At 38.7% G+C, this 26,225-nt stretch overlaps 2 protein-coding genes across 2 annotated transcripts in view; one reads left to right on the top strand and one right to left on the bottom strand.

Annotated features, from left to right (window-relative positions):
* The window catches only part of CCDC152 (coiled-coil domain containing 152), a 47,520-nt gene extending 37,596 nt beyond the window's left edge, over positions 1-9,924 (top strand). The window contains exons 6-9 of the mRNA XM_069095345.1: positions 2,957-3,059; positions 5,519-5,646; positions 7,663-7,749; positions 9,802-9,924. Of these exons, the coding sequence (XP_068951446.1) occupies positions 2,957-3,059; positions 5,519-5,646; positions 7,663-7,749; positions 9,802-9,924 (441 nt within the window). The remainder of the gene's footprint in view (positions 1-2,956; positions 3,060-5,518; positions 5,647-7,662; positions 7,750-9,801) is intronic.
* A 128-nt stretch (positions 9,925-10,052) lies between these two features.
* SELENOP (selenoprotein P) lies at positions 10,053-25,241 on the bottom strand. The gene is made up of 5 exons (XM_069095344.1): positions 25,105-25,241; positions 20,922-21,137; positions 16,760-16,972; positions 13,980-14,097; positions 10,053-11,682 (listed from the first exon to the last, which is right to left on the bottom strand). Exons 2-5 carry the CDS (start codon positions 21,122-21,124, stop codon positions 11,308-11,310), a joined length of 909 nt encoding a protein of 302 aa, XP_068951445.1. The 5' UTR covers positions 21,125-21,137; positions 25,105-25,241; the 3' UTR covers positions 10,053-11,307.
* Between the last annotated feature and the right edge of the window lie 984 nt (positions 25,242-26,225).

Below are 26,225 nucleotides of genomic sequence, written 5' to 3'. Positions count from 1 at the left end.
AACCTTGGGCAAGTTACTTAACCCCAATTGCTTTAAAAAAAAAAGAATTTTAGTGGACAATAAACTTTGTAAGAGCCAGTTGTGTGGCATGGCCACCTAACAAGCTGTAATGTAATGCAATGCCAAGGAAAGGCAACTTCCCAAGGTTCAGAATACCAGCATAGGTGCTCTCCATTTTATTCAGTGACAAATCAAGAACAGAGAAGATCAAAATATGACATCATTCAAAATACAGCATTTACTAAGTGTGATTAAATAATCTCCAAGTACTACCCCACCCCCGGGCCTTCCACTCATTTAATCAATTACAAAGTCCCTGGTCTAAATACTACTCCACCCCTAGGCTGTACCTTCATTTAGTGCATGACAAAGCCCCTCTTCTCAAATGGAGATTAGTTTCCAAACATAAGTAAAGTACATTCATTTGTTCAACCATAGAACACAAAAAGGTCAAAAGTTCCCCACCCCTGGATCACAACTGAATCTACCCCAGAGTTACATCAAGTTTAAGCACAGCACTTAATACCCAAATGGAGGTCTTTTCTTCATCTTGACAGGAGGCAAGTTCTCAGCAATCTTAGTTCCTGGGGAGACAAGGCTTAGCAAGGCCACAAGATACATTGCCAGTCCCTTCATTAATTCATCCTCTGTCTGCAGAACAGTCCTAGGACCCCTGAAAACATTAGCAAAACCCTCTCCCAGGATTTCTGTAAACATACAACAAGAAAATCCTTTTTCAGGGCTTCTGAACCAACAGAAAGGTTCCCAGACCCCTGCAACAACAGCACTGTCCTTCACCAGTGGACAGTATTCACTCTGTCTGCAGGACAGTCTCCAGACCCCTGCAACAACAACACTGTCCTTCACCAGTGGACAGTATTCACTCTCTGTCTGCAGGACAGTCTCAGGAGCTCTTAGCCAACAGCCAGGTTCCAGGACTTCTTCAACAAAAGGACTGTCTTTCACCAGTGGACAAATCTGGCAAAACAACATCAAAACAGACAGACAAAGTACCAGCAAAACAGCCATGTCTCCTCAGTCCTTGGCAGCTCCGGGGGCAGGTCTCAAAAGTCCAAGGCAATTCAAAGTGGCCCTCCGCAATCCTCTCAGTCTCTCTCTCTGCCTCCACGAGGGTGCTGCTTCCAAAAAGTTCTTCTTCCTCTCTCTTGTCTCTCCAAATCTACATCACCAGCTCCTCCCAGTTCAGGACTCTCTTTTCACATCAACAAGTCCATCCCACAGGTGGGATTAACAAGCTCTGGGTTTTAACACAATCAATTTGAAAACCAAGCCAATACAGGGGAATCTTTAATTGCCATTACTATCACACAAGCTAAGCTCCATTATCAATGAAAGTATAATGCCTAGAATTAGGAATATGATAGTTACCATCATACTCTGCTCTGGTCAAACTGCAACTAAAATATGGTTTCAGTGTCAGAGGCTGCAATTTAAAGGACACATTAAAAGTATGAAATGAGTCTAAAGGAAGATAACTAGGATGGTACAAAGGTCAGCATGGAAAACATTCCATATGATGAAGATTAGACAAACTTGGACTATTACCCTGAAGAAGAAACTTGAAGGAACAAGTGGTAAGTAGTGTTGTCTTCAAAGAGGGCCCCGGGAAAGGAGAATTAGTCTTATTTTGAGTCACCACAGAGAGTACAGCTAGGATTGATAAAGAGAAGTTGCAGGGAGGCACATTTTTAGCACAATATAAAGAAGACCTTTCTAATAATTAAAGCTGACCATTATTGAGTAACGAGTTCCCTGTTACTGAAAGTATGCACATAGAGGCTGATTAACCATCAATAAGCAATGTTGTGGTTGGAATTCTGAGTTTGGTAAGAGGTTACTTTTAAGTACCATGTTACTCAAGTTTCTGTGGTTCTGAATAAGCTCTGCTCGTAGCCAGATTTGAAGGTTGAGCTCTTGCTAACACTAGGAGGAGCCTGATGCTATGTGTCGGTGCTCTCTGGTGGCCAAAAGATATGACTACAACTTTTAACGTTTAAATTTGAATTTTTGCATTACAAGAGCTGTTGTCAAATCCGATTAATCAAACAATATTTACATCATAACAATTAATATGTGATAATTAGCTCTTCCTAGAAAAACAATTCCAAGTTTTGAATCTTTATATTTTTAGTGTAAGGAAGGAGGAATTGCGTTCTATTACTTTGGTGATAAGTCAACAGAATTGATATAATCAAAGAGTAGATAACAGAGATAAGAAATGTTAATATGTTAATAAAGTACTAATACTTTTTATGCAAATGATGGAAAGCCTTTTCAGAGCTTTAAATAACTAAACGCTGGACAAGTTTGGGCAGTTCAAGGGAGCAATTTGTGGAAGAGACCACAGCAGGGGGTCATCATGCATCTAGCAGTGACTTGCCCTGAGAAAAACACTCCATCTAGCAGTTCAAGAGTTTGTTCGTTGGAATAGAAATATAATCCAGCAAACTTTGGAAACCCACCTGAGTAATTTACTGAGTTGCAACTACCAAGAAAAAATGCATGAAGAGTCTGGGAAGAGAAAAAACTTCCAGGCCATGAAGTATTAAGAGTTATGAGTTGCCTTCACTATATCCTACACATGTTCCCCATAACCATTTTAACTCTAAATTTGAGCTCACTCTTCACATGAGTGCTATGTGTATTTGGGGAAAAGTGTTCCCAAGGTTTGGGGGAGGAATGTTTTGTAACTACTTTTCTTACTCTGCCATCTCAGTAATCAGTTGCTTTGAGCTAATTGTATCTACTGGCTGATTGTTAATAGGAAGCACATTGATGGGAGCTCATAAATAATATCTTTAGGATTAGCCACCCACTGGGTGCCAACAAGTGTTAGTACAGGTTGGAAAGAGGAATATTATTCCAAGGGGAATGTTACTTAACACTTATGAGGCACTTTTAGTATATGTATATAAAACTAAGTTTTCTTTTACAGGAATATAAGCGTCAGATTGACAAACTTGTGGAGGAAATTAAAACTAAAGAGGAAGAACACAAGATGGAAATAAAGAAAGTTAATTTGGATATGCAAAAAAAACGTAGGTGCCTTAACATTTTCTGTTTATATTATTTTAAAATATTCATTATATCACATTAAATAGGTTCCCCACTCCCCAGTATTTAATTTCTGTAACATTACTGACTTGTATTATGAAATAATGCCACATTTTAAAATGTTATTATATGTTTCAATTTTTTAAAAAACCAATCTAAGAAATTTGTGTTTGGCATTTTACACCCAAACCAATTAATTTGTATTATGAAACAATATATCTTTTAAAAGTTTGTACTTCGAATTAAAATAGAAATAACATCTGGATATTTTTACATGCCTACCATTTATGATTTAATAAATTGTATTCTCTTTCCACTATAGAATCCTTTTTGAGTCATGTTCCATCCAATTTGAAGACTGATGATGTTGTTATTCAGTGGTTTCAGTCATGTGCAACTCTTCATGAACCTGTGGACCTCTTTCCATAGGGTTTTCTTGGCAGAGATACTGGAGTGGTTTGCCAGTGGCAAACAGAGGTTAAGTGACTTTCCCATAGTCACACAGCAAGGATGTTTCTGAGGCTGGATTTGAGCTCAGGTCTTCCTGACTCCAAGCCCAAGGTCCACCTCTAGGTTCATATAAAATATTTACTGAATGTAAGCAGAATGTCATATTAGTGTATCAAAGGAAATAAGAGATGTAGTACATGCACCATGAGACCTTAAACTATAAGGGTCAAGATATTCCTATACGTATGTATATATACATATGTATGTATACATACTTTAGTTGTAATTTATATCCAATTTAAAGAAAATTCTTTCTAGATAATCTTTAAGAAGTTTATGGTTGCTTATATGCCAACTGGAAATAATAGCTTACATTTTTATAGTGCTTTATCATTACAAAGGATTTATATGCATTATCTTATCTTCACAACTCCATAAGAGAAATATGTTATTAAACAATTACCTATTATTAAAATCCAAGGAGTTTATTTGCCCAAGATCACATAGATATTCATTAAGTGTGAACTCTGCACAAAACTCTGTGCTAAGTGCTGTTATCAGCAAAGAGTAAAACAAGATGATAAATGCTGCTCCCAAGTGGCTCACATTCTAATAAGGGAAACAAGGCATGGCCCATAATAAGCCACAGGCCTGGGACTTCAGCCTGGATTTTCTGATTCCAAATTTCGGTCACTTTATGCTACACCACAGTTCCACAACAAGACTGGCCATAAGTGTAAAATGTTTAAAATTAAATTAGCATAAGGTTGCAGTGGTTACACCTTGAGGATCAGCAATATTTTCAGTGAACTTCGAGGCATTTTACTAAATGTGATGAGCTTTAACATCCAGAAAAGATAAAGTCTCTCAACGATTTTCTTAAAATGAATGGACCCAAATAGATATTTGCAGCTCATTTTATGAAATACTACATAACAGAATCAGCTGCCTAAGAGAATGAAAAGTGAAGAACAAAAATATTTGTATTATCCGTTGTTTTCATCTCCTTCATCAGGCGAAAATATGTTTTGGGTCTTTGGGAATCAAATTTCAAGAATTTGTAACTAATGTTCCTTAAGTTTTATATGATGGCCCCTGCGGACCGAAAGAGAGAAAGGCACTAGCCGGCAGGGGGCTCTCGGCTCCAACGGTCCTGGTCGGGAGGCACCCCGGGCTCCCCACGGGCTCTGCTGCTCCCTCGTATCACCCACCCGTCCGGTCCCCAGCTTCGGGAGGAGCCTCTCCCCGCCCCATTGCCTTCTATGGGGGGGGGGGGGCTTTAAAAGCAGGGGAACCAAGCGGGACTAATCCCGAGAAACCCTCTGTACCCCCTTTAAAGCAGGGCTTCCTTTGTATTCGGTCGCGACTCTTCTGCACAATCGCAGTCGTGGGTCTTGTGTCGGGAGAGGGTTCCTCGTGTTTAAATCTCTCAGCACTGCAGGGTGATCGCGTCGCTGCCCCCGCAGCTCCTGCAGCCACGCGACCACCCTGCCCAGCAGGGACACTGAGGCACTGGCGGGGTCCGGGCCAACCGAGCCTTGGGGTCTTTGCAGTCTCTCCACACCTGCTAGCCAGGTGTGCTAGACCCGGAGCCAACCTCACACGCTTCCTAGCCGTGGGACCCCAAGCAAATCACTGCGCTGCCGCCTGCAGCAGTTTCTTTATCTGGGAGTAATAGTAGCACCTTTCTTGCAGAGTTGTTGTGAGGATCAAATGAGTTAATAATTTGTATTTTACAGTTTAAAGCTAAGGAGTTGTGAGAATAAATTAAGTTAACGTTTATGAAGAGTTTTGCAAACCATATAAATTATAGATATTGTTCTTAACCACTGACATTTTAGAGCAAGAATAAGAAAATTGCTTGAGAATCCTTGGGGTTTTTTTGGAAATAGATTTTCTTTGAATCGTGTTTTGTCGTGTTTCCTAGGCTATAGGTTCTAGTATTTTTAAACTGTATTATTAAAATATCGTTTGATATTTGTGTTTTTATTAGTTGAACTAAATGAAGAAAAGCACAAAGAACTGATGGAGAAAAGGGAAATGGAGATTTCAGAGTTGACCACAAAGTTAAGAACTCAAGATATGGAAAAGCAGAATGAAATAATCAAACTACAGATAGAGGTAGTTCTCAGGAAGTCTGATTGAGTTAAAAGCTTCAATATTGTGTATACCAGCCTTGCAGATCACTGGAAGTAAACAAGTCCAGAGCCTAAAAGGAATTTAACCATTGTAAATAAGATTGAAAACATTACCCAGAACACTGTGTTTCAGGTATCAGACACTCCCTGTCAACAGTTACAGTTACCCCTTTGACCTAAAAATTGTGAAAGGGATTAACAAAAATGTTGACTGAAAAAGGGCTTGTGAAACAACAGGACAAGTTCATCCAGACCTTGTTTTGTAACGTTCCATAACTCTCTAAAGCTAGAAACAACCCGAGAGCTCACCACATACAACCTCCTTTATAGATGAGGAAACTGAGGTGCAGAGACATTAAACACCTAGTTCATCAATATCCGAGGTGGCATTTGACTTCTTCCAGGGTCAGGGTTTTATCCACTATAGCACAGTCTCTTGGTCATGTCTCTGAATCGTCCTACAGTGAAACACCACTGGGAATGGCAGATGTGTTAACCTGTGGTGTGTTGGCCCCGAGGTGGGTGCAGCTGGGATCCCAAATGGGCAGGAGCCAGTGATGTGGTGACCAGGTCAGGCCAGCGAGAAAGTTGATCACATGATATACAGACAGAACAACAATTAGTACAAACGTAAGGGAACAAGCACATAACAAAGACCCTTTTATTTCAAATCCCCTGCTTTTTCTAGTTACACTACACTGCCTGTTAAACAATAATCTCTACACTTATTTTTCTGAGCTTGACCCTTTAATCCAGGAATCTCCCACCTTTTGTGAGCAATTATTTTTCCCTCTACCCTTTCCATCCCCTCCCCAGTTTTCACATCATAGAGAGATAGGGTGGGAAGGAAGGTACTACTACTCAAAGTGACCACATCCAGGGCAGCAGGAGCAATGGCACCACTGCTCTCCTTACGGCTGAGAATCCTAACAAAATGGGAAGCAAGAACGGAAGAAATAACTAAGAAATCTACCATCTAAATCCTTGTGATCTGGAGGTGGGCTCTTTGTAAAAGTTAACTTTGTCTGCATTGGCCATGTTCCTAGCACCAACATGCCCTGGAGCCTGTACCATACTTTTATTTGTCCTGGATCTCTTCCTCTGCTAGGCCGGGCTTTCTGGTGTAAACCTAGATAAAGGGGAGAATACAGCAGAAAGCAGAGGAAAACTAGCATCCTTCAAGTTCAAAAGAGAGAATTAAACTGAAGGATGCTTTGCACTAAATTTTTGGTTTTTGAACCTTAAGAATATTTTTTATGTAATACACTTGTCAAAACACAAGACATTTGTCTTATTTGAAAATGTTTATAACATTCCTTTTACAAGCAATAAATGGTCTTTGGTCTTGTTTGGGAAATCTTCCTGTTTTAAGATTAAGAATCATTCCTAAAGAAAACCAAACTCAGTAATTATCATGATCACTCTTGGTCCTGGGACACAGCTTTCTCCTCTCTGCTGAATGCTAGAGAGCCAGTACAGGAGAATGTTAGGCTCATACTGTCAGGTCCATTAACTATGACAATGGTTAGAATTTAACTGTTCTGCTTTGTTACAAGGAAAAGTTTAATGGTGGAGATGTGTGTATCTGGAAATGAATGTGATATAAAAACAAAAGGCATTAATAAAACTTATAAAAAATGTCTAAAGGAACTGTTCCTTAAAAAGAAGAGCTTATGGGGCAGCCAGGTAGCACAGCGAGTAAAAGCACCAGCTCCAGTGTCGGGATGACCTGGGGATCGAATCCAGGCTCAGATACTTAGCACCACGCCCAGAAATAATAACTGGCCGTGTAACCTTGAGCAAGTTACTTAACCCCGATTGCTTTAAAAAAAAAAAAAGATGAACTTCCATTACAAATTAGACAATAGTTTAATATACCAAGTAATTTAATATTATACACAAAAAGCAGGGAAGGGACTATAACTGTGGCATAGATATTAAAAGACTGTAATGAACCATATAATTTTAAAATTCTCAATTTTTTTTGTATTTGATTCAGCTTAATGCGCAGCTGGCAAGAACTCAGATGAAATCAGCAAAACCATATCTTGATTCCACTGTTTTGCCTCAGAATATCTACAGAAGGGTATGTGATACTGTTTTTTCTTTCATTATGACTCCCTTATTGGAGGTTAGTGGCTAAACAATGATTAAGTAATAAGTGGTAAATCTGGTCCCTTTTATAGACCTAGCCAGAACCATGCTAGGTAGATATGAATGGTGTTGAGCTATGACTGGGCTTCACAGCACCCACATAGGCCCAAATATTTCCCAAAACACAGAGTTACAGATCTTCCACTCAATACTGAGACTTCCCCACAAACCCCTAAAAGTCACTTTGTAACTAATCCACATTAGAAACTAAAATATATATAAAAAGATGAAATGAATCATTGTATATATGCCAAAATGCATTTCTCAACTCAATTCCATGCTATACTATAACTATTTGCAAATCATTTCCATTTCTTTCTCTACTCCCAGGACTCCCCAAAATCATCTCAAGGGTAGAAGAACTTGTATAACTTGATATAGACACATATAGAGGCTGGTCTCACCTGAGAAAGAACAAGGGGGTCAGGTTAATGTCAGTGTCAGGAGGCAAACTCAAATACATCCCACATCCAGTGCAAGAAGCAATCACCAAACCCCAACCCATATTCCCCTATTTGAGTTCTTGGGGAAGAGGTGAAATAGAAACACTACTGGGACATACACTGGAATTGCTAGGCAGGAGTTTGGGTTTAAAGCAGGTAAAGAACCTCCAGAAGCTTTACATATCCCTCCTATTTGCCCCATTCTGTTCTCAGTCATAATTCTGTGCTCATCGATCATTAGGTTTCTCAAACCAATGATCCCTCAGGTGGCAGGATTGCTTTTGAAAAGGGGCCTGACCCCGATAGGCTAAATATAGTCACATGGAGCCTGTGGTGGGAGTTTTGCTGAAGGGAATCTGAGCCCACAGGAAGCTGGTGAGAGCAGAGCCAGATGGGTGGGGGGGAGAGAACACTCAGGCAATAAGTCAGATAAGCTCCTGAGTAGATAGTGATCTTGTACTGGTTTGTGGGAAGGCTGAAGGCTGCTGTGGCTCTCTGCATTGTTATGGCTTCTGAATATCATTGGTACTATGATGGAATCAGCTTACTAGTTTTGGGATTCAGATTTCTGGTGTCCAAATAAATGCTTCGGTTCTGAAAAAAAAGGGGGGGGCTGATCAGGGCAGTTATTACCCTTCCTCCACAAAACCCCTTCCTTACAATACTTAACCATCTTATCTTCCTTGGGGTATTAAAATGTAGTATTCAAGAATATGAGGAATATCCAGGATATTAAATGTCACCAAAATGAAAAAACTTCAACTATTCCTTACTTATGATAATTCATAGGGATATTGTGAAGATGTAAAAGCTGCTCCCAAAAAACACTAGAAAGATAAATTCATGCCAGCTTGAAAACATAATGTTTATAATTGTTTATAACATAATATTCATAACAACTTAGAACTCCTAGGGGAAAAGTAATGGTCAAATATGTTAGTATTTGTGTCTTCAATCTCTAAGGTTATTTTATTATGAAGGGTGCCATTTGTAAGACCTTATTAAGTTGGACATTAGAAAACGTTGCACATGAGAATTTAAGGTGACATTACTAAAATGTGAATATATTCATCCTGAGACCACACCATTCACAGACCATATACACTGTTACCACATTGTGCTGTGTGGTATCACAAGACCTATATGATTGCCTTGAAAAAGTTCTAAGTGAAGAAGAAAATTGTACTTTAAAATCTCAACCTCATGACAGAGTAGAGCCAGCCTCTGAGTTTGGAAGACCCGAGTCCAGATTCCACCACTTACCCTGACTAGCTTTGTGACCCTAGTCAAGTCACTAAAGCTCTTAGTGTCCCACACAGCTCTATAAGGCCCTAAGTTACAAAGCAGTTACCATTCTGCATTAGTACAAGGAGTTTCGCCATAGAACAAGTTCCCTACAGCAATGAAATCATAGCTTCCCCCGTCCCCAAAACCAGACACATCCCTTCTGTCTCATAGGCTTGCTGTGTATACTGAAGAAAGTGCAAATGCAAATTTTCACTTCTATACTGGACTAACAAAATACTTGCTGCTTCATTTAGAAACTCCAGCATTTCCAAGAAGAAAAAAACAAGGAAATCACCATTCTTTGTGAAACCATTCGAGATTTAGAGCACCGCCTTACCAGCAGCAAGGATTCTCACCTGAAGCGAAAACGGCCTTGATCACAACTTCGAGCTTGACTTGCTAGTCAGCCTCTTTACATACAGTTGGAATAGGTCAGTATCACACAAACAGCTAACCTAACACACACACACACACACACACACACACACACATACACATACACACAGAGGTTAAACTTTGTTTTATTGAGAGTTTGTTCCATCTTTTTTACAATCCCACACAATTACCAGATTTTCAAGTTCTAGCTGACATTCTTGCTTATTAGTAATAACCATAAAAGAGTTCAGGTCCATAGAAGTAAATTTACCTAATGAACCATCATTGACTATGGGAACACTTTCTAAGCAACCTGCTAATAAGATGCCAGTCTTTTATTCTTTCATTTCCAGACCTTTCTAAAGAAACTCTCTCAAATGTTTAATCAGTATGATGCAGGACTAAATAAAGAAAATAAGACATTGCAAAAATTTTGTTCCTATTCTGACTTTCCAAAATCAAATAGATGAGTTAAACTCAAAAAATGCACAATAAAAAGCTGTTATTTTAAAAGTAATGTGGTTTCATATACACTTTTTAAAGCAAAGTTAATATGCATTGTGTTCTTGCACCTTGAACTATGAGGTGTGATTCTTTAATTTCTCGGCTTAGAAAAAGTAGCATTAAAAAAAGATCTCTAAAGAGAAAAGTAATATAAAATAAGGTAAATGTTTTTTTTGTTTTTCTTCCATTCTGGATTGCAAATTATCCAACAGAAGCCCCTAGGTTATAGTTTCGGCTTCTCTCTTCATTGATGCAAACAGAACACAGGGAGAGAAACAAGAAAGACATATTAACCAGATGCTGCAGTCACCTTTTGGTTGGCACTGAAATAATGTGGTTTGGGTCACCATTTCTTTGGCAGGAAGTTCTCATTTTGGAAGCCAATATAGTAGTCACTTGAATGATTAAAGTTCTGATTTTCAAATCTTTTCACAAATTCAATTCTAATTTAGTATCACTTCTTATTAATTGGGCAGTTTGTGAAATGGACAAATATTAAAATTTTTAAAAAACAAAATTTATTTTCACTACCAAGTAGCTGGCAGTGGAATCATGTCCAGACTTAGAGGGTTCTTTTTTCATGTTTAAAAAGTTTAATTTGTAGATCATTTTCAGCTTCCTGTCTTAGTTTTTCATTTTCAAACAGTGCTAGCTTCTGTGGGCTCAAGCTGCCGACCCGGATATCACTCAGCTGGAGGTGAACGTCACTGTCAAGATTCAGTGATGTTTTCCTCCACCTGCTGCCCCTGACAGCTACATGAGGAAGGAAGTGTGGTGCCTTTACACTGTCAGGTGACTGAATTGCCTAGATGTTCAAATATCAAATGTCGACAATGGCAGCATCAGCTCTTAGGAGCTGACTCTGACCCCTGGGACAAGTTTCAGAGTAGCTGGTTTGCACAACCAGAAACTCTCTTTCGTCAGAGTTTCTTTCTTGGAACAGAAAGCTCTAAAACCCTGATTTCTGGATTTTCTTGGCTCCCTGGGTGATCTTTGTGCCTGTGCTGGTGGTGTGTAGGCTCATGGTGATGATGATGAAGCCCTTGCAGAGAGTGAGCATCAACGGCTGTCTCAGAACCTCCTGATTTTTTATTCTCTGAAGGCTTGTGCCCATGCCTGTGATGATGCTGGTGGTGGTGGTGGTGGTCATGGTGATGTCGGTGGTGATGGTGGTGGGGGTGAGGCTGAGGGGTTGTAGCTGTCTCTTCCTCAGTTACAAAAGATGCATTCTTACAAAAGCTTTCATCATCTGGAGTCTGAAATAGAGCAGTACCACTAAATAAGCCACTTATCAACAGCCCTATTAAAACAATTCCACTTGACTAAAAAGGAAAAAAATTAATTTTTTTATTTAAAAAATATTTAAAATATTAAATAAAATATTTAAAAATAAGAAGAATAAGCTGAAAATGATTCAGATAAAGGACCCATCTCTGACATACCAAATGTATGGTTATTATTCGGGTCCCTTTTCCTTATTCTGGTCAGCACACTATTAAGACAGTTTGTCATACTGCCAAATCAGTCACACCCACCACCTAGACAGTACAACTACTAAAATCACATTACCATTGCTAGCCCCAATTGTCACTGATGTTACATAAAAAACATTGTGTTTATAGTTTACATTTAATGGTAAGATTTCAAAGTATTTTTCACCTGAGTTAATGCCACTACTTTGTGGCAGTGATGAATATAATACAGATACATTAGTTGGCCTACGTGGCTAGGTCAGCAACATGCATGTTGTCCAGCATTGTTTCCAGGGCACATTAACCTCCCACTGACACTCAAAATGCTGGCCATACACTTTGCAAAACAAGTAGTTCTTCATACAATAGGGCTGTTTTGAAAGTTGGCTGTTGGTTTTTTAACTCTCCCTAACACAATAGCTTCATCAGTATGTCCAGTACCAACCAGAGTCCTGCCAAACAAAGTTAACAATTTACTAACTTATTTCTTCAGGACTTCAAGTTTCATCAAGGCACCCATGGGTAGGGAAGGGGAGATTAGTGAGGATGGGGAATCTCAAAGCCTTGTTGGCATAGCAGCTCAAAATTAAGCCTAAGCCTAATTTTTGCTCTTCAAAAATCAAACACACTAAAATCAGTTCAAGAAATCAGAGCATTTTAGGGAAGCGTGCTCCATTGCTAGACCTCACATTTGAAGAAACTTTGGGAAGTCATAAAAGTTGCACTGAGTTGTTAGTATATAACCGTTATGTAGCAACTTTTAAAAATCACGTCTTCATTACCAGTTGTGTTAATGAAGACCCTGGAAGCATTTACCCCTTATTTATGAATAGTTTGAATAAGTGTTTAAAAGATCTCTAACAAAAGGAACAGAATGATAAAACAAAATAATCTCAAGTAATTTTTTCATAAATTAATTTAGAAGTTGTTGCATGTCAGATAGGCACTCTGAACACACACTCAGATATATGTGTGTAAACATATACATGTATATGTGTATAGAGATACAGATATAGATACATTCTTCTCTTTCATGACCTTCTCTTTAAGTAATTCCCAAGGCTTCGTCAGTACCAAAATTAGGCTTTCATTGCTTTTGTAAGATACTTTGTAATTGGGATATTTCTAGAAGGCAGGATTGTAAGGTTAGAGCTGGAAGGGATCTTATATTTGGGCTGTCATGCTCAGGTGTTTTCAGGTACCTCTGATTCCAAACCACTGAAGGAGGAAATTAGAAATATGTGAAAGAGATGATTCAAGTTAGGGACCTTTTTGTGCCTTGACAGGAATTACATAAAATAGCATGGTTCCTCTCAATTCCAGAAGTACATTTTGAGTACCTACTATGTGTAGAGAGCCTTATGGCAAAGCACCAGAGATAGAGAGACAAAACTCTAATTAGGCCCTGGAAGCTGCATTTGCTCTTTAGGGCCAGTGGCCACCATGACCAAATGTCATGATAATCAATTCTACTGTTAGGAGAAAGTTAGTCTATGTAGGTCAACTGATAGCATGCTATCTAACTGTTTGGGGACCCCCACACTGAATTTACATCTTGATAAGTTTTTATGGAAATGCAAAACTCTTAGATGGAAAATGCTTTGAAATCCTTCTGTTAAATTTAAAATTATAAACAATACATTTTCTATTCGTAATGGCAATGACAACCAGTGTCGATAATGGAAAAACAACTTTGATATAACAGTCTGGATCATGTTGATATCATGGCTGATATTATGGTTGATATGGTGGATATCATGGCTGATATTTCAAGTTAAGACTGTTTTCAAAAATGGACCAGACGTGGGGCGGCTAGGTGGCACAGTTCTGGCCTCAGACACTTAACACCCACACAAAAAAACTAGCCGTGTAACTTTGGGCAAGTTACTTAACCCCAAATGCCCTCCAAAAGGCAAAAAAAAAAAAAAAATGGACCAGACCTAAAAAAAAATGGGTTGAATTTTAAATAATTTTGTTGTAAAGTATTTTGATGTTTATTAGCTTAGTCACAAACACTAACTTTCTTAAATATCTCCTAGAATTATTTCCTTTTCCCCCTAGACTTAATTAAATGAAAATACCATATATGAGCAGTTTCCGCAGCTTTTTTCACAGTAAGCAATTTTAATGGCTTCTTCAACATACGAGAAAATCAGGAAGGAATAAGGCAAACCAAGATGATACACAAGACGGCCACATCTAAACAAAGACAAAATACAAAGATCATATCATATCTTTTTTTAAAAAAATTAAACATCCTCAATTCTCAAAACATTATACTGTATCCTAAAACCTCACTCTAATATTGCAGTCCATACTGTGAAAACACAGTATGAGTGAAAGCCTGTTCCATCTTGAACTTTGAACAACAAATTCGCTTGGGTAGAATACAAAGGGAGACCTGCCTCAATTGAATGACATGTTAAAATATGTTTATAATAAGCAGCAATATAGCATTTTAAAAGTTTACTAACATTTTTAACTCAAAATTGTCACCAAAGTCAAAAGCAATAGTTGTAAATAGGTCAAATAAAGTTTTGTAACATGATTAGATTTGCCAGAGCCTGAGCTACATTTTTCTATATTATAATTATTCACTAAAAGTAGCTTGATTTTTTTTCTTTTTTCTAATTAAAGGGGCCATCCCTTGACTCACTTATTAAAGAGGCCTTTTCACTGAATGGGTATTACCTCACTCTTAAGTGAGTACCTGAAAAGGCTTTAGCCTAAAAGGGCCAAGGTCTCCCATTTCCTTCTGGACCATCACCAGTCATCCTGATGAATATCAGGTTATTGGACCCAGAGGGCTCTGGAGGAGAAAGTGGGGCTGGTGACCTCACATAGCCCTCCCTCATGTCATCATTTCCCTGATGCCATGATCCTCTTTGAAAATAAAGGACAAACACAAGAAGTGGCATTTGCCCCTTAGGCCAAACATTACAACAGATACTAGGATGAGAAATTTCAGGATAATACAAAGATTTCCAAATTCTAGCCAACAGTTGTCTTGTTTCAAATAGTAGTGGATATTAAAAAAAATTGGAACAGTCAAATAATTGGGATTCTAAATCTTGGAGTTCCTTGAAATTGGCTTTAGTTAAGCCCACTGAGCTTCCTTCTAAGCAGGTAGAATGTCAGAATTATTGATATCATCATTTTGCTTCCACTCTCTAGGGAAAATTTAGAAGTATCAGACCAGACCAGGACAAACCTTGAGAAATCTCTTTTAGCCTTGATCAGTTCTATCTATAGGTATCCTAAATAGGTAAGTAACATTCAAGATGGCTGAAGAAGAGAGATTGATTTGTTTAGGAATCCCCTACACCTGGCTCAAACTCGAATAGAAATGGGGGTTACTAAACCATACATAAGGATCCCTGCGGGCCACACATTGACTTAGAAATCACATAAGTAACATTATCTATGTTCCATTGTATTTTTACTTATTTTGTTAAATATTTTCCAATGACAGTTAATCTAGTTCAGGAGCACTGCAGCCACTGCTGGTTGTCTGACACCTCTGAAATATGCCATTTGTCCACACAGAGCAAAAATCTGAAGAATACAACCCTGGAACTAATTGCTTAGACCTGGTCAGAAGAGTCCTCTCAACCTAGAACCACATTTGTCCCATATTTAGGGGATATTGAAATACAATACCCCATAGCTTTGCAGATCTGATGTGAGTGTACACTGTGCCCATGGAATGTCACTCCAGCCCATGTCTTCCCCAGGGAACAATGGCTGGTACAGAAACAAGAAGACCAAAGATTGGGGACTGAATGCCTAACTTGTAATAGCTCAGGCCCTAACAGAGTTTTGTTCACTATGCATGACCATCTAAAATAAAGCACAAGGGGTGGCTAGGTGGCACATTGAGTAGAGTGCTGGCCCCAGAGTCAGGAGGACCTGAGTTTGGATCCGGCATTAACACACACTTAACACACACATTAACAGACATTTAACAAACACACACACACACACACACACACACACACACACACAACTAGCCATGTGACCTTGGACAAGTTACTTAACCCCAACTGCCCTCCAAAAAAAGCCAAAAATAAAATAAAATAAAATAAAGCACAATGCTAACTTTAAATTATTTCAAACATCAAATATTTCCACTGAGGTTCCCAAAAAATATAAATGCCTTATTCTTTCATGAAGCATAGTTTTGATCCAGAAGAGTAGATTCATGCAAATTACATGGACACTATGAATAAAACATGCTCCAGAATTCAGAAATTTAGATAATTCTTATAACAAATAAGATCTTATAACAAATAGGATCCTAAAGGCCATGGGATCACAGAGTGAGAGCTGAAAGAGACCATAGAGCCCCACCTCCTCATTTGACAGAAGAGAAAACTGAGGTACACTGAGGTTAAGTGACTTGTCCAGAGTCACAGAGGTGTGGTATGTATCAGAAGATGGAGCTGAGCCTAGGTCTGCCTACCTCCAAGCCTACTATCCTGTCTGCTATGTCAGGCTATCTCCAATTCTGACTATGTTATTCTGCCCTGGAGGAAAGTAATCCCTATATTACTTTGATTAGAACTACATAAAATACCGAAGTTGATCCTTCTTTGTAATACTCTCATATGCAAATATGAAATGGAAGTTTTTTGCACTGTTCATTGATGTCAATTGTACTTATGTATGCATGCTATTATTAAGTGCTTTGCTTCTTCAGAAGGAAAAATGTAAACATAAAAAATTATATACTTCTTTTGATATAAATATGGTTTTATAATAAAGCAAAAACAATTTTTTATAAATGGCTAACAGTGCAAATATGAAAATACAAGTCAGGTTTCTTTCATTTAATTCTGCAATTCTGTATATAGGAACATACCTGTCATATATGAGAAAGTCATCTTTACTGCCATTTAGTGTAGTCCAGACATCTTTTTGATTTTCTTCTTGTTGATAAACAGTAATATTCTCTGAAACTTTCCCTTTTAGCTCTTTGAAATTTAATTGAGATGTGCTTCCTTGATGGTTGACAACAATGTATGAGATATCAGAAAACCCTTCTGTTTCCAATTTCACTCGCAGGTCTTCCAACCTAAAATATTGGGGAAGAAAAAATTTCTCATTTTACTTAAGTAATAGATATATTCATATTTGTTATGAATCAGCAACCTCCCGGTAGCCCCTTTTCTCTTATCCATCACTTCCTCTTTTTTCCCCATCTTCATGTCTCCTTTCCTTTTTCTAATATTTTTCTTCCTCTTTCTATTTCCCCATCCTACAACTCCTGGCCTAAAGTAACCCAGTCTGAATTGAAAGCAAGAAAGAGCATGGGAGCTAGTGCAAGGGAGCACCCAAGCCAGCTGTGAGGATGGTCAAGAGTGGACCACCTGGCTTTTGAGGAACAGAAAGTGCCGATCCAAACTTATGCTCACATTGCAGGTTTGGAGATTGCTGAGAGGGTTGTTGTAGTGAGGGTGAAGAAACAGAATTAGAGGAACCCAGGAGGTGTTGATAGAATATGAATGCTAAGGTCACAATTAGATCTTGGAGACACACTGAGCCCTATGGGCCTTGAGCTGCCAGCCCTGAATTGTGTGAACGTGGAATGTGGGAAAGAAGGCATGGGTCACAAATACCAATGATTTACATGTATGTAGGACAAGGGAGTTTTACATAACCTCACCTAACCTGGCCCAACTGGAGTAGGCAATGCAAATAATGTTGTGCGAATTTTACAGATGATAAAACTAGGTCTCAGAGGCGTTAGTTAAGTTAAAATTACTCGAGGTTACACAGTTATTGAGTGACAGACATGGTCCTGAAACACTGGTACCTGCTCCCAATTCAATGTACTCACTTGCAAGGGTTAGAGAGGGAGAAGAGGTCCTCTTCAGTGACAGTTGGAAATCAGTGATTGTGAAAAGACCAATTTTGCTTCAGAGTCAATAAGTCCAGTGACATGTGATTGCTCACTGATACTCTGATCATTGATAAAATATAGGTATGGGAAGGGAAGGTCATGACAAATACCACTAGCACATTTAAACATAATTCACTTTTGGCTGCACTAAGTGTAGGAGTCAAGTTGCTAGAAGTTTTTGAAATATAATGATTCTGAATGCTTTTGAGGAAAGACACACTTTCATCGTATTCATGTCATACCTGTCTTCCCCACAGGTGTGGGTACAGTGCTCTGTACAGAGTGGGTATCCAAAAAATGCTTGTTGAATAAATTAGTTTCTCCTTAGCCATATTTTCCAGTTGCCTTGTGAATTTGACCACCCTAAAGAAACCAAAACCACCTTTTCTTCCCTGAATTTCTCAATACTTTTTATCTATATTTGGTAAAGTCATTACTTAAGTCTTTCAGGGATAAATGCCGTCTCATTCACTTTTTCTAGGAATTGAAACTAGTTCTGACATTCAGTTAGGATATTCTTTTTGAAAATGCATAGAATTTAGAACTAGAACCTTAGAGATCATATCTAATACAACTCTCTCATTTTAAAGAGGAGGAGACTAAAGCCCAGAGAAGCTAAGAAACCTTCACAAAGTCACATGGGTCAGCTATAGCAGAGCCAGATTTGAACTCACATTCAAATCCATTCCAAATCCAGTATTCTTTCCATTATACCTCAAGAACATTACAAAACAATTACAATTTGACCAACAATCTAAAAAAGATATATATTCACTAAACTACCAAACATTTAATAACCTGATTTCTATTTAAAGTAGCTTTTCTTATGGTGGTTTGTAGTTTGTTTTTAAATCAATGAATTTTGGGATAAAGATGTGTAAATGACTGGCATCAATTCTACACCAGTGGTATCTAGTGAAGTTTTAGATATAATGAATTCATTTTTTTAAATATAGCTTTCTCAGTTTTAGAAACAATGAATGAGCATTTATTGGGCATCTACTGTGTGTGAAAATCAGATACTATTGCTGTCAGTTAGAATGTAAGCTCCTTGAGGACAGGGTCAGTTTAAATTTTGTCTATCTCTAACACATTTAATAAAGATAATCAGGAAGCCATCAATAACTATCAATCCATATAACTCCTTTCCCATCTTCACAAAAATATAAGAATAATCGACTGTAAAAATTAGTAAATAAAGAAATAAGACATATAAAAGAAGGTGTTAAATGACAAAAAAATAGATAATGATCTCCATATATATCAAGTATACTCTGGATAAGAATATGAGAAGGGATGAGATAAGCTTTTGCAAACACTTTTCTCTAGCACACAGTTGTATCTGCAGAAAATTGGCTTAAAGGTATTTTGTTTTTGTGTTCATTTCCCAGCACCTAGAACATTACCTGGCACATAGGAGGCCTACAAAATAAATCAATACTTACTGAATAAAAGGTGCCAAGAATATGTGATCCTGCTTTGTGGATCACTGAATAAGAAACTGAAGTTGAATTCACTTCTTAGATATTAAAGGAGAGATTCCAAGAAGGAATTTTTAATGCATATGTTAAGATCATACAATACTTCTGAATAAATGCAGCCACTGGAAAAATTATATTCAATAATTAGTATAGCAATAAAACAGGGAGACATATCCTTCACAGTCACAGAGAACATCCTATTCAAGTGGAAGAGGAGCCCCCTACAAATATTGAGGTCCTTCACAGAGTCTTATTTTCAGATGAAACTGGGGTAATTGGATCAATCTCTAAAATACTAAAGGACTGCCTCACTTTATGATTAATCAAAAGAGATGACAGCAATCATAAAAAGAGGAAAAAACTAAATAAATGAAAAAATGACTATTATCCAGACCATTTGGATGGGAGCATATATATATATATATATATATATGTATATATATATACACACACATATATATGTATATGTACATAAATACTAGTGACTGATAACAACTGACAGACAATAAATTGGGTCCAGAATTGACAAAAAGAATAGAGCAAGCTGAATCACTCTGTGATTTTTAAGGATCCTAAGCCATTCCTAGCACAAAAACCCAAGGTGTTAACACACATACCGTGATCCCCAAAGAACCAAAACAGACCCCAGGGTCAAGGAAAAAAATCTATCCTGGGTACAAGTAGGCTGCCACATATTTCCAATGATGGCCTATACACAAAAAGTGCCATAAAGAAATTAATTTTTTGGGCGGCTAGGTGGCACAGTGAATAGAGCACCATCCCTGGAGTCCAGAGGACCTGAGTTCAAATCTAGCCTCAGACACTTAACATTTACTAACTGTGTGAACTTGGGCAAGTCACTTAACCCCAATTGCCCTCCAAAAAGCAAAAAAAAAAAAAAAGCAAACAAAACAAGAAGTGAATTTTTAGAAAAGCAGGTAGGCTGTCTTCCATGAATCTAGATCAAGGGATAAAATATGGACAGACCAAGAGCTGTATTGGTACCCACAAAATATAAGAAGACCTAGAAGAAGGTCTCCAGCTCAGTAAGTAATCCTTTGTAGAGGACCTACAGAAAACCCAGACAAGACTGGCACCAGATGAAAAGGTATAATATATATAACCTATATCAAACTGCTTACCATTTTAGGAAGGGAGAGAAAATTGGATCTCAAAATCTTGTAAGAATGCTACAAATAGTCTTTACGTATGATTGGAAAAAATACTATAATAAAAGATGAGAAGGCATGCATGTGATACAATCTATAGCACTAGGGTTAAAATACCCACCTTGATGCCAGAGATCCAATGATGAAGAAAAAGTTACAAAGCTTTCAGTAGAAATTTAATATAACAAACATTTTATATTATGGGTATTACATGTTATTTTATGTTTAATATATTGTTATATTCAATATAACAAAATATAAATTCAATATAAAGCTATTCAAATGAAAGACACACTCTCTGCCCTTATGAAACTTACAATCAAGAATCCTAAATGCACAAGGACAGGGGACTACAATACATAATCATTTTATAACATGCAGCAGAGAGGTAAAAAAATAAAATGTTTTGTGTAAGTGTGGGGCATAAATGAAGATGTTTAAAAGTCTTTTAAAACCTTAAAACCATTTTACCTGGAAGCCTGCAGAATGCACAAGTATCAGCTGGCTTGGAGGAGGGCAACCACCGTCACTCTACCCAGAGAGTTCAGCATTGGATTTTGATCTTGTATGTGCCATTCTGGAGCTTCTTTGCACCGGATGCTTTGCCCCTGGCTCTCTGTTCCTCCAAAGGGGAGGAGACAGAGAGCCAGGGCAAGCCCCAGGCCTCTCCACATTATGGAGGTTTTCCTGGAAATAAGGAAACGTTATATAGTATCAATGATGATAATCACGACATTTATATAGTATCTTAAAGTTTACAAAGGGCTTAACATGCATTATGAGTGAAGGAATGAGTGAGTTTATTAGCATTTAATAAGTGCTACTATATGACAAGCACTACTAAGATCTGGGGAGACAGGATCTCATTTCATCTTCTAAATGACAAGGTGAAGCAAATTTTATAGGTATTAGCATCCCCATCTTACATGTGAGGAAACTGAGGCCCAGAAAGATCAGAATTCAAGGTCATACTGCTAGTGTCAAGGGCAGAGTTTAAACTCAGGATTCTTCTGACTCCAGTCCAGCACTAGAGACACTACACCAGGTTACAAATGTGTGTTCTCCCTGTAGGGTTCTAAAATGCCAAATACAACTGAAGAAGTCAAAGTTAGCACAAAGCTCTACTTCTAAGGATTATACTCCTGGCAAGTAACTAAAACTTAACCCTTGGGACTTAGATCCTACCTACTACAATGTCTCTGAGATTAGAGTAGGCTGTACTTTACACTGTAAATCAACTCAGCCAGATCCACCTTAATAGCTAAATTACTATGGTTCAGAAAAAAAGGAAAAACAAAAGCTTTGCCCAGTATAGAGCCATAACTAGAAAACTTTGGGTATCCAAAGCAAAATGGGGGTAGGAGAGGCAAGGCAGGAAGAAGGGCCGGCAAACCTCAGGAAACCTCAATGCCAGGGCTCCAGAGGCTATGGGAGAAGGGAAGGGGTAGGAAGTGGGACTGATGGAGAGTTCTCCTGGGATACAGCCCCCTGGGGAAGAAGCAATTTACCTTCCTATTTTATCTATTTATCCTAATTAGGTGCTAGGTTCAGGTATTTCTACATTGTTTTAGTATTACAGGTACTTCTAAATTTGCCCTCGAAATTTCAGTACCCTTAGGCAAATCCCAGCTGGCTTTATCCTAGTTTAACTCTGGTCTAATACCTCTATAAACTCAGATGTTTGTTTAGTATAAAGTTGATAAAATCATGTTATTTGACAATTTTTTAAAAATATGATCTTATTAAAGTCTGCATGCTCAACATAAGTTGTTACTTTCATTCCTCTGTAACAGGAATTTTTTTTTTTTTTTGCTTTTTGGAGGGCAATTGGGGTTAAGTGACTTGCCCAAAGTCACATGGCTAGTAATTGTGTCAAATTTCTGAGGCCAGACTTGAACTCAGGTCCTCCTAACTCCAGGGCCGGTGCTCTATTCACTGTGCCACGTAGCCGCCCCTATAACAGGGATTTTAAACTTGGATCCCTTTGGCAGTGTGGTGAAGCCAATGCACCTCTTTGCAGAATGTTTTAAAATTCTTAAAATACAGCAAATAGAATTATGGAGGATAGAATTATTTTGAAGATGCCATTTTCCCCCCATCCAAGTTCAAGGAATCACCGAAATCTATCCACAGACCCAATATTAAGAATACCTTCACTGGGGTGGCCAGGTGGCTCAGCGAGTAAGAGCACCGGCTCCAGTGTCGACTCAGCACCACACCCAGAAATAACTGGCTGTGTAACCTTGAGCAAATTACTTAACTCAGATGTTTTAGGGGACCAACTACCTCTATTGAGAAAATCAGGGGGTACATGAGATCAGGACTAGGATATGTGCTTGCCAGGAGGTACTGCCCTCTGAGTGGAGGGACAACCAATCAAAAGAAGAATCTTTTTTGGAATTATAAGAACAATCAACACTTAGTAAAAAAACTGTTCACAGTGGGAATGGATGTAGAAGGGAGACTAGGGGAGGCATTGTGTCAGAACAATGTATTATCCAATAAATTAGCAAAACAAACAAGCTCCTGATCCTGGAAAACAAGGTAATACTGCTTTAAATTAATCTACATTACTGCATGTAGCTCAAGATTTTATTTTATGGTAGCTCCTGCTAGGAATTTATGCCAAGAGTCATCTGATTCTTTGTTTGCTCTTCTATTGAGGAGAACCAAAGTGTCTGAGCATGACCCACACATTATTTAACACTTTAAAAACAGAATAAAATCCTATGTAGGAATACATAACATGCTATGACCTCATGGCCATTTCCAGATGCATTTAACATAATTCTGAAGCTCCCTCTAGTGTTCTCTGTGTGAAAGACAAAAGATTTCAGGACTAAAGTCTATGATACTGCAACTCACATTAACAATATTAATAGACAAATTACTTGTAAAATTGGAAACTTTAATCTGACAGCTTTGATTGCACTTTTTTTTTTTTGGCCTTTTTGGAGGGCAATTGGGGTTAAGTAACTTGCCCAGGGCTACACGGCTAGTTTTTTTGTGTGTGGGTGTTACATGTCTGAGGCTAGAACTCTGGACCTCCTGACTCCGGGGCCAGTGCTTTACTCACTGTGCCACCTAGCAACCCATTGATTGCACTTTTAAAAGACTTCTTATTTATAACTAGAAAGAATCAAATATTCTTGCTTTGCTGATTACATTTCTCTTGAGTTTAACTATTTGAAAGTGACTTCAGCACTGTATATTTTTGCCACTTTAATTAATAGAGTTCCCAGCAAAAACAAGTGGACATTCAACTCTCTCAAAAGGAAAAGTCATACATGAGTATAGAGGAAAAATATTTCAACTGGGGGAAAATGGGGTACTCCTTTGGGAAGGTATTTGATTGTTTACATGTTAGTTTACTTTTTGTTTCCATTCCAATGAAAAGTGTTAACTTATTTTTTAAAAAGGAAAATCACAGAGCCTTATGCTCCACAGTCATGAAAAAATTCTCTCGCCTATTTGCCTTAAGGGCATTTTGCATATAACATATGATAGCACAGCTGGTAGAATTCGGGACTTGGAGTCCAGAAGACTTAAAGAACCGAGTCATTGCTACTTATTAATTTATGGGCATAGCCTTTTGATACTCCCTATAATGAACAGTAAATATCCTCTAAAATGATTTGTATTTGTAACCTTAAATGACCCAAACGAATTTAGCATAGAAGATTGGGTTAATCTTCTATATGTTAATTATTATTATTTAAGCACATCCACTCCCAGCCCTCCAAAGTTAACCCTCCCAAAGCCAGAGCTTTCCTATAACTCCTGTTTAAGAAACCCCTCCTTACACAAGAAAAAGATATGCAAAAGCTTCCTCCTCCTCCACTTGGCATTCTGCCCCATTTTCTATCCCACAGCTTTCCCAGAAAGTTCCTTCCTGGCAAAGAGGAAAACAGGATCCGGGAGGCCCCCTCGCTCCCACCCTCAATGTGTGCAGGAATCGTAACTCCTGGTGGCTTAAACTCCAGGACTTAGTTGAGGCACTACTTGCCAGCTCCATCCAGAGCCACCTAGGGGCTGGCGTTAGTGCTGTGCCTGATTTTGGGAAAGCGCCACTCCTTGAGCGGCTGGTCCCGTCGGTGGCAGATGTAATAGCTTGCTAACTTGTCGTGGCTAAGTGGCCACCTGTGGACTCTCCACTCCCTCCTTGGCCCTTTCATCTCTTGCAGAGCAAACAGTAACCTTGCAGGCATGGATATTTAGAGCTGCTTTCTAAATGCTGCCAAAACGGTACCCTGCTTTATTTCTCGGGAACCAATCCCTGATGCCATTTCAAAATTCCTTGAGATTTACTGGAAAACCCGCAAAACAGGGTTTTCAGAAAAACCAGAAACCATCATCTTGAGAGCTGCCCCTTATCTAAGCCCCGACCCCACCCCAAGACCAGACAGACGCTTTCTTACCCCGCTTCATTTGTTTTATTAATGGCATTTCTTTCCACAAACCACGTTTATGTGGTGTGTGCATAATATACGTATGCAGATGTGTGAACATGCATGCATTGTGCCTGTGACGTATACACATGTACCTATGCGTGCATTATGTATGTGTGTGGCATAAGTTAGGAAGCAAGAAAAGAAAACACGTTTGCGAAGCTCAAAAGTGCAGCCGATTTAGGAAGAGCTGAGTGCCCACTTACCTGCGCCGTGCTCAGTCCCGCTCGGCTGGACTCTGCCCAGTTGTGCAGTGACTACTGACTCCTTCCCCCAACGCGATCAGTCCACACCCGTCCACTCCGGCTGCTATTTATACTCCGCTTGTTTATTTCCCCTGCTCAGCTATGGTCCAGAGTTCAGGGCTCCCAGACCGAAGTGACCTTGCAAGCAAAGCAAATCACTTGGGACTTTTTGTGACTAACGTGACTGATGGCAACAAGTGTTCCGTGCATAGCAATGAAGGTAGTGAGGGGCATGGGGGAAATATTAATATGACTTATTTTTTAAAATTTTCCCCCTCCCCAGTGGATTGGATTTAATGGTACAGTCGGAGGGCGGGAGGAAGGGTAAGGCGGTCCTTCAAGTCACATTCTTTCCAAGGCTATAAAGAGGAAAAACAAGTGCTGAGCCAGCAAGCTGTGGTTTTGGGGGGCAGGGGTTAGTTTTGTCCTGAGTGTTGAGTTGTGTGTGTGTGTGTGTGTGTGTCCATCCATGTGTTGATATCCTTCTTCACCTGTTGATCTTTCGAGGCATATGGAACTGGGACCTGCTGCTGTTTGTGTGTTGGTTGGTGGGGAGGGGCCACGGCTGGGCGGTTAATTTATTGTTTCAAGCTATAAAAAGAGTCTGTTCTTATTTTTTTTTCTTGCATCTTTTGATGCATTCAGGTCCCAAATCAGGAGGAACCTGGCAGGATCCCTCCTTCTTTACTTTAGAATTTCAATTCTGTTAAGATGGACAGACTGGCAAAGAATTGGAAATTAAGGGGGTGCCCATCAATTGGGGAATAGTTGAACAAGTTGTGATATATGCATGTTACGGAATACTATTGTGCTATAAGAAAGAGGACCAGACGGTCTTCATATTTGCCAGGAGAGGCTTAAAAGAACTGATGCTGAGTGAGAAGAGTAGAACCAGGAGAAATTTGTACACAATTATAGGCACAACGTATGTGTGATGACCAACTTTGATAGACTGGACTCTTCTCAGCAATGCAGTGATATAAGTCAATCCGAAAAGACTCATGATGGAGACAGATGTTTACATCCAGAGAAAGAAACTGAGTTTGAACCCAGATTGAAGCAAACTACCTGGTCTTTTTCTT

This window comes from Petaurus breviceps, unplaced genomic scaffold (genome assembly GCF_028583685.1).
Source record: "Petaurus breviceps papuanus isolate PSGF00001 unplaced genomic scaffold, PetGlider_PUasm1.0 226, whole genome shotgun sequence".
Taxonomy (NCBI): domain Eukaryota; kingdom Metazoa; phylum Chordata; class Mammalia; order Diprotodontia; family Petauridae; genus Petaurus; species Petaurus breviceps.
Note: the sequence above shows the minus strand (reverse complement) of the source record. Positions and strands in the feature narration are given on the sequence as shown.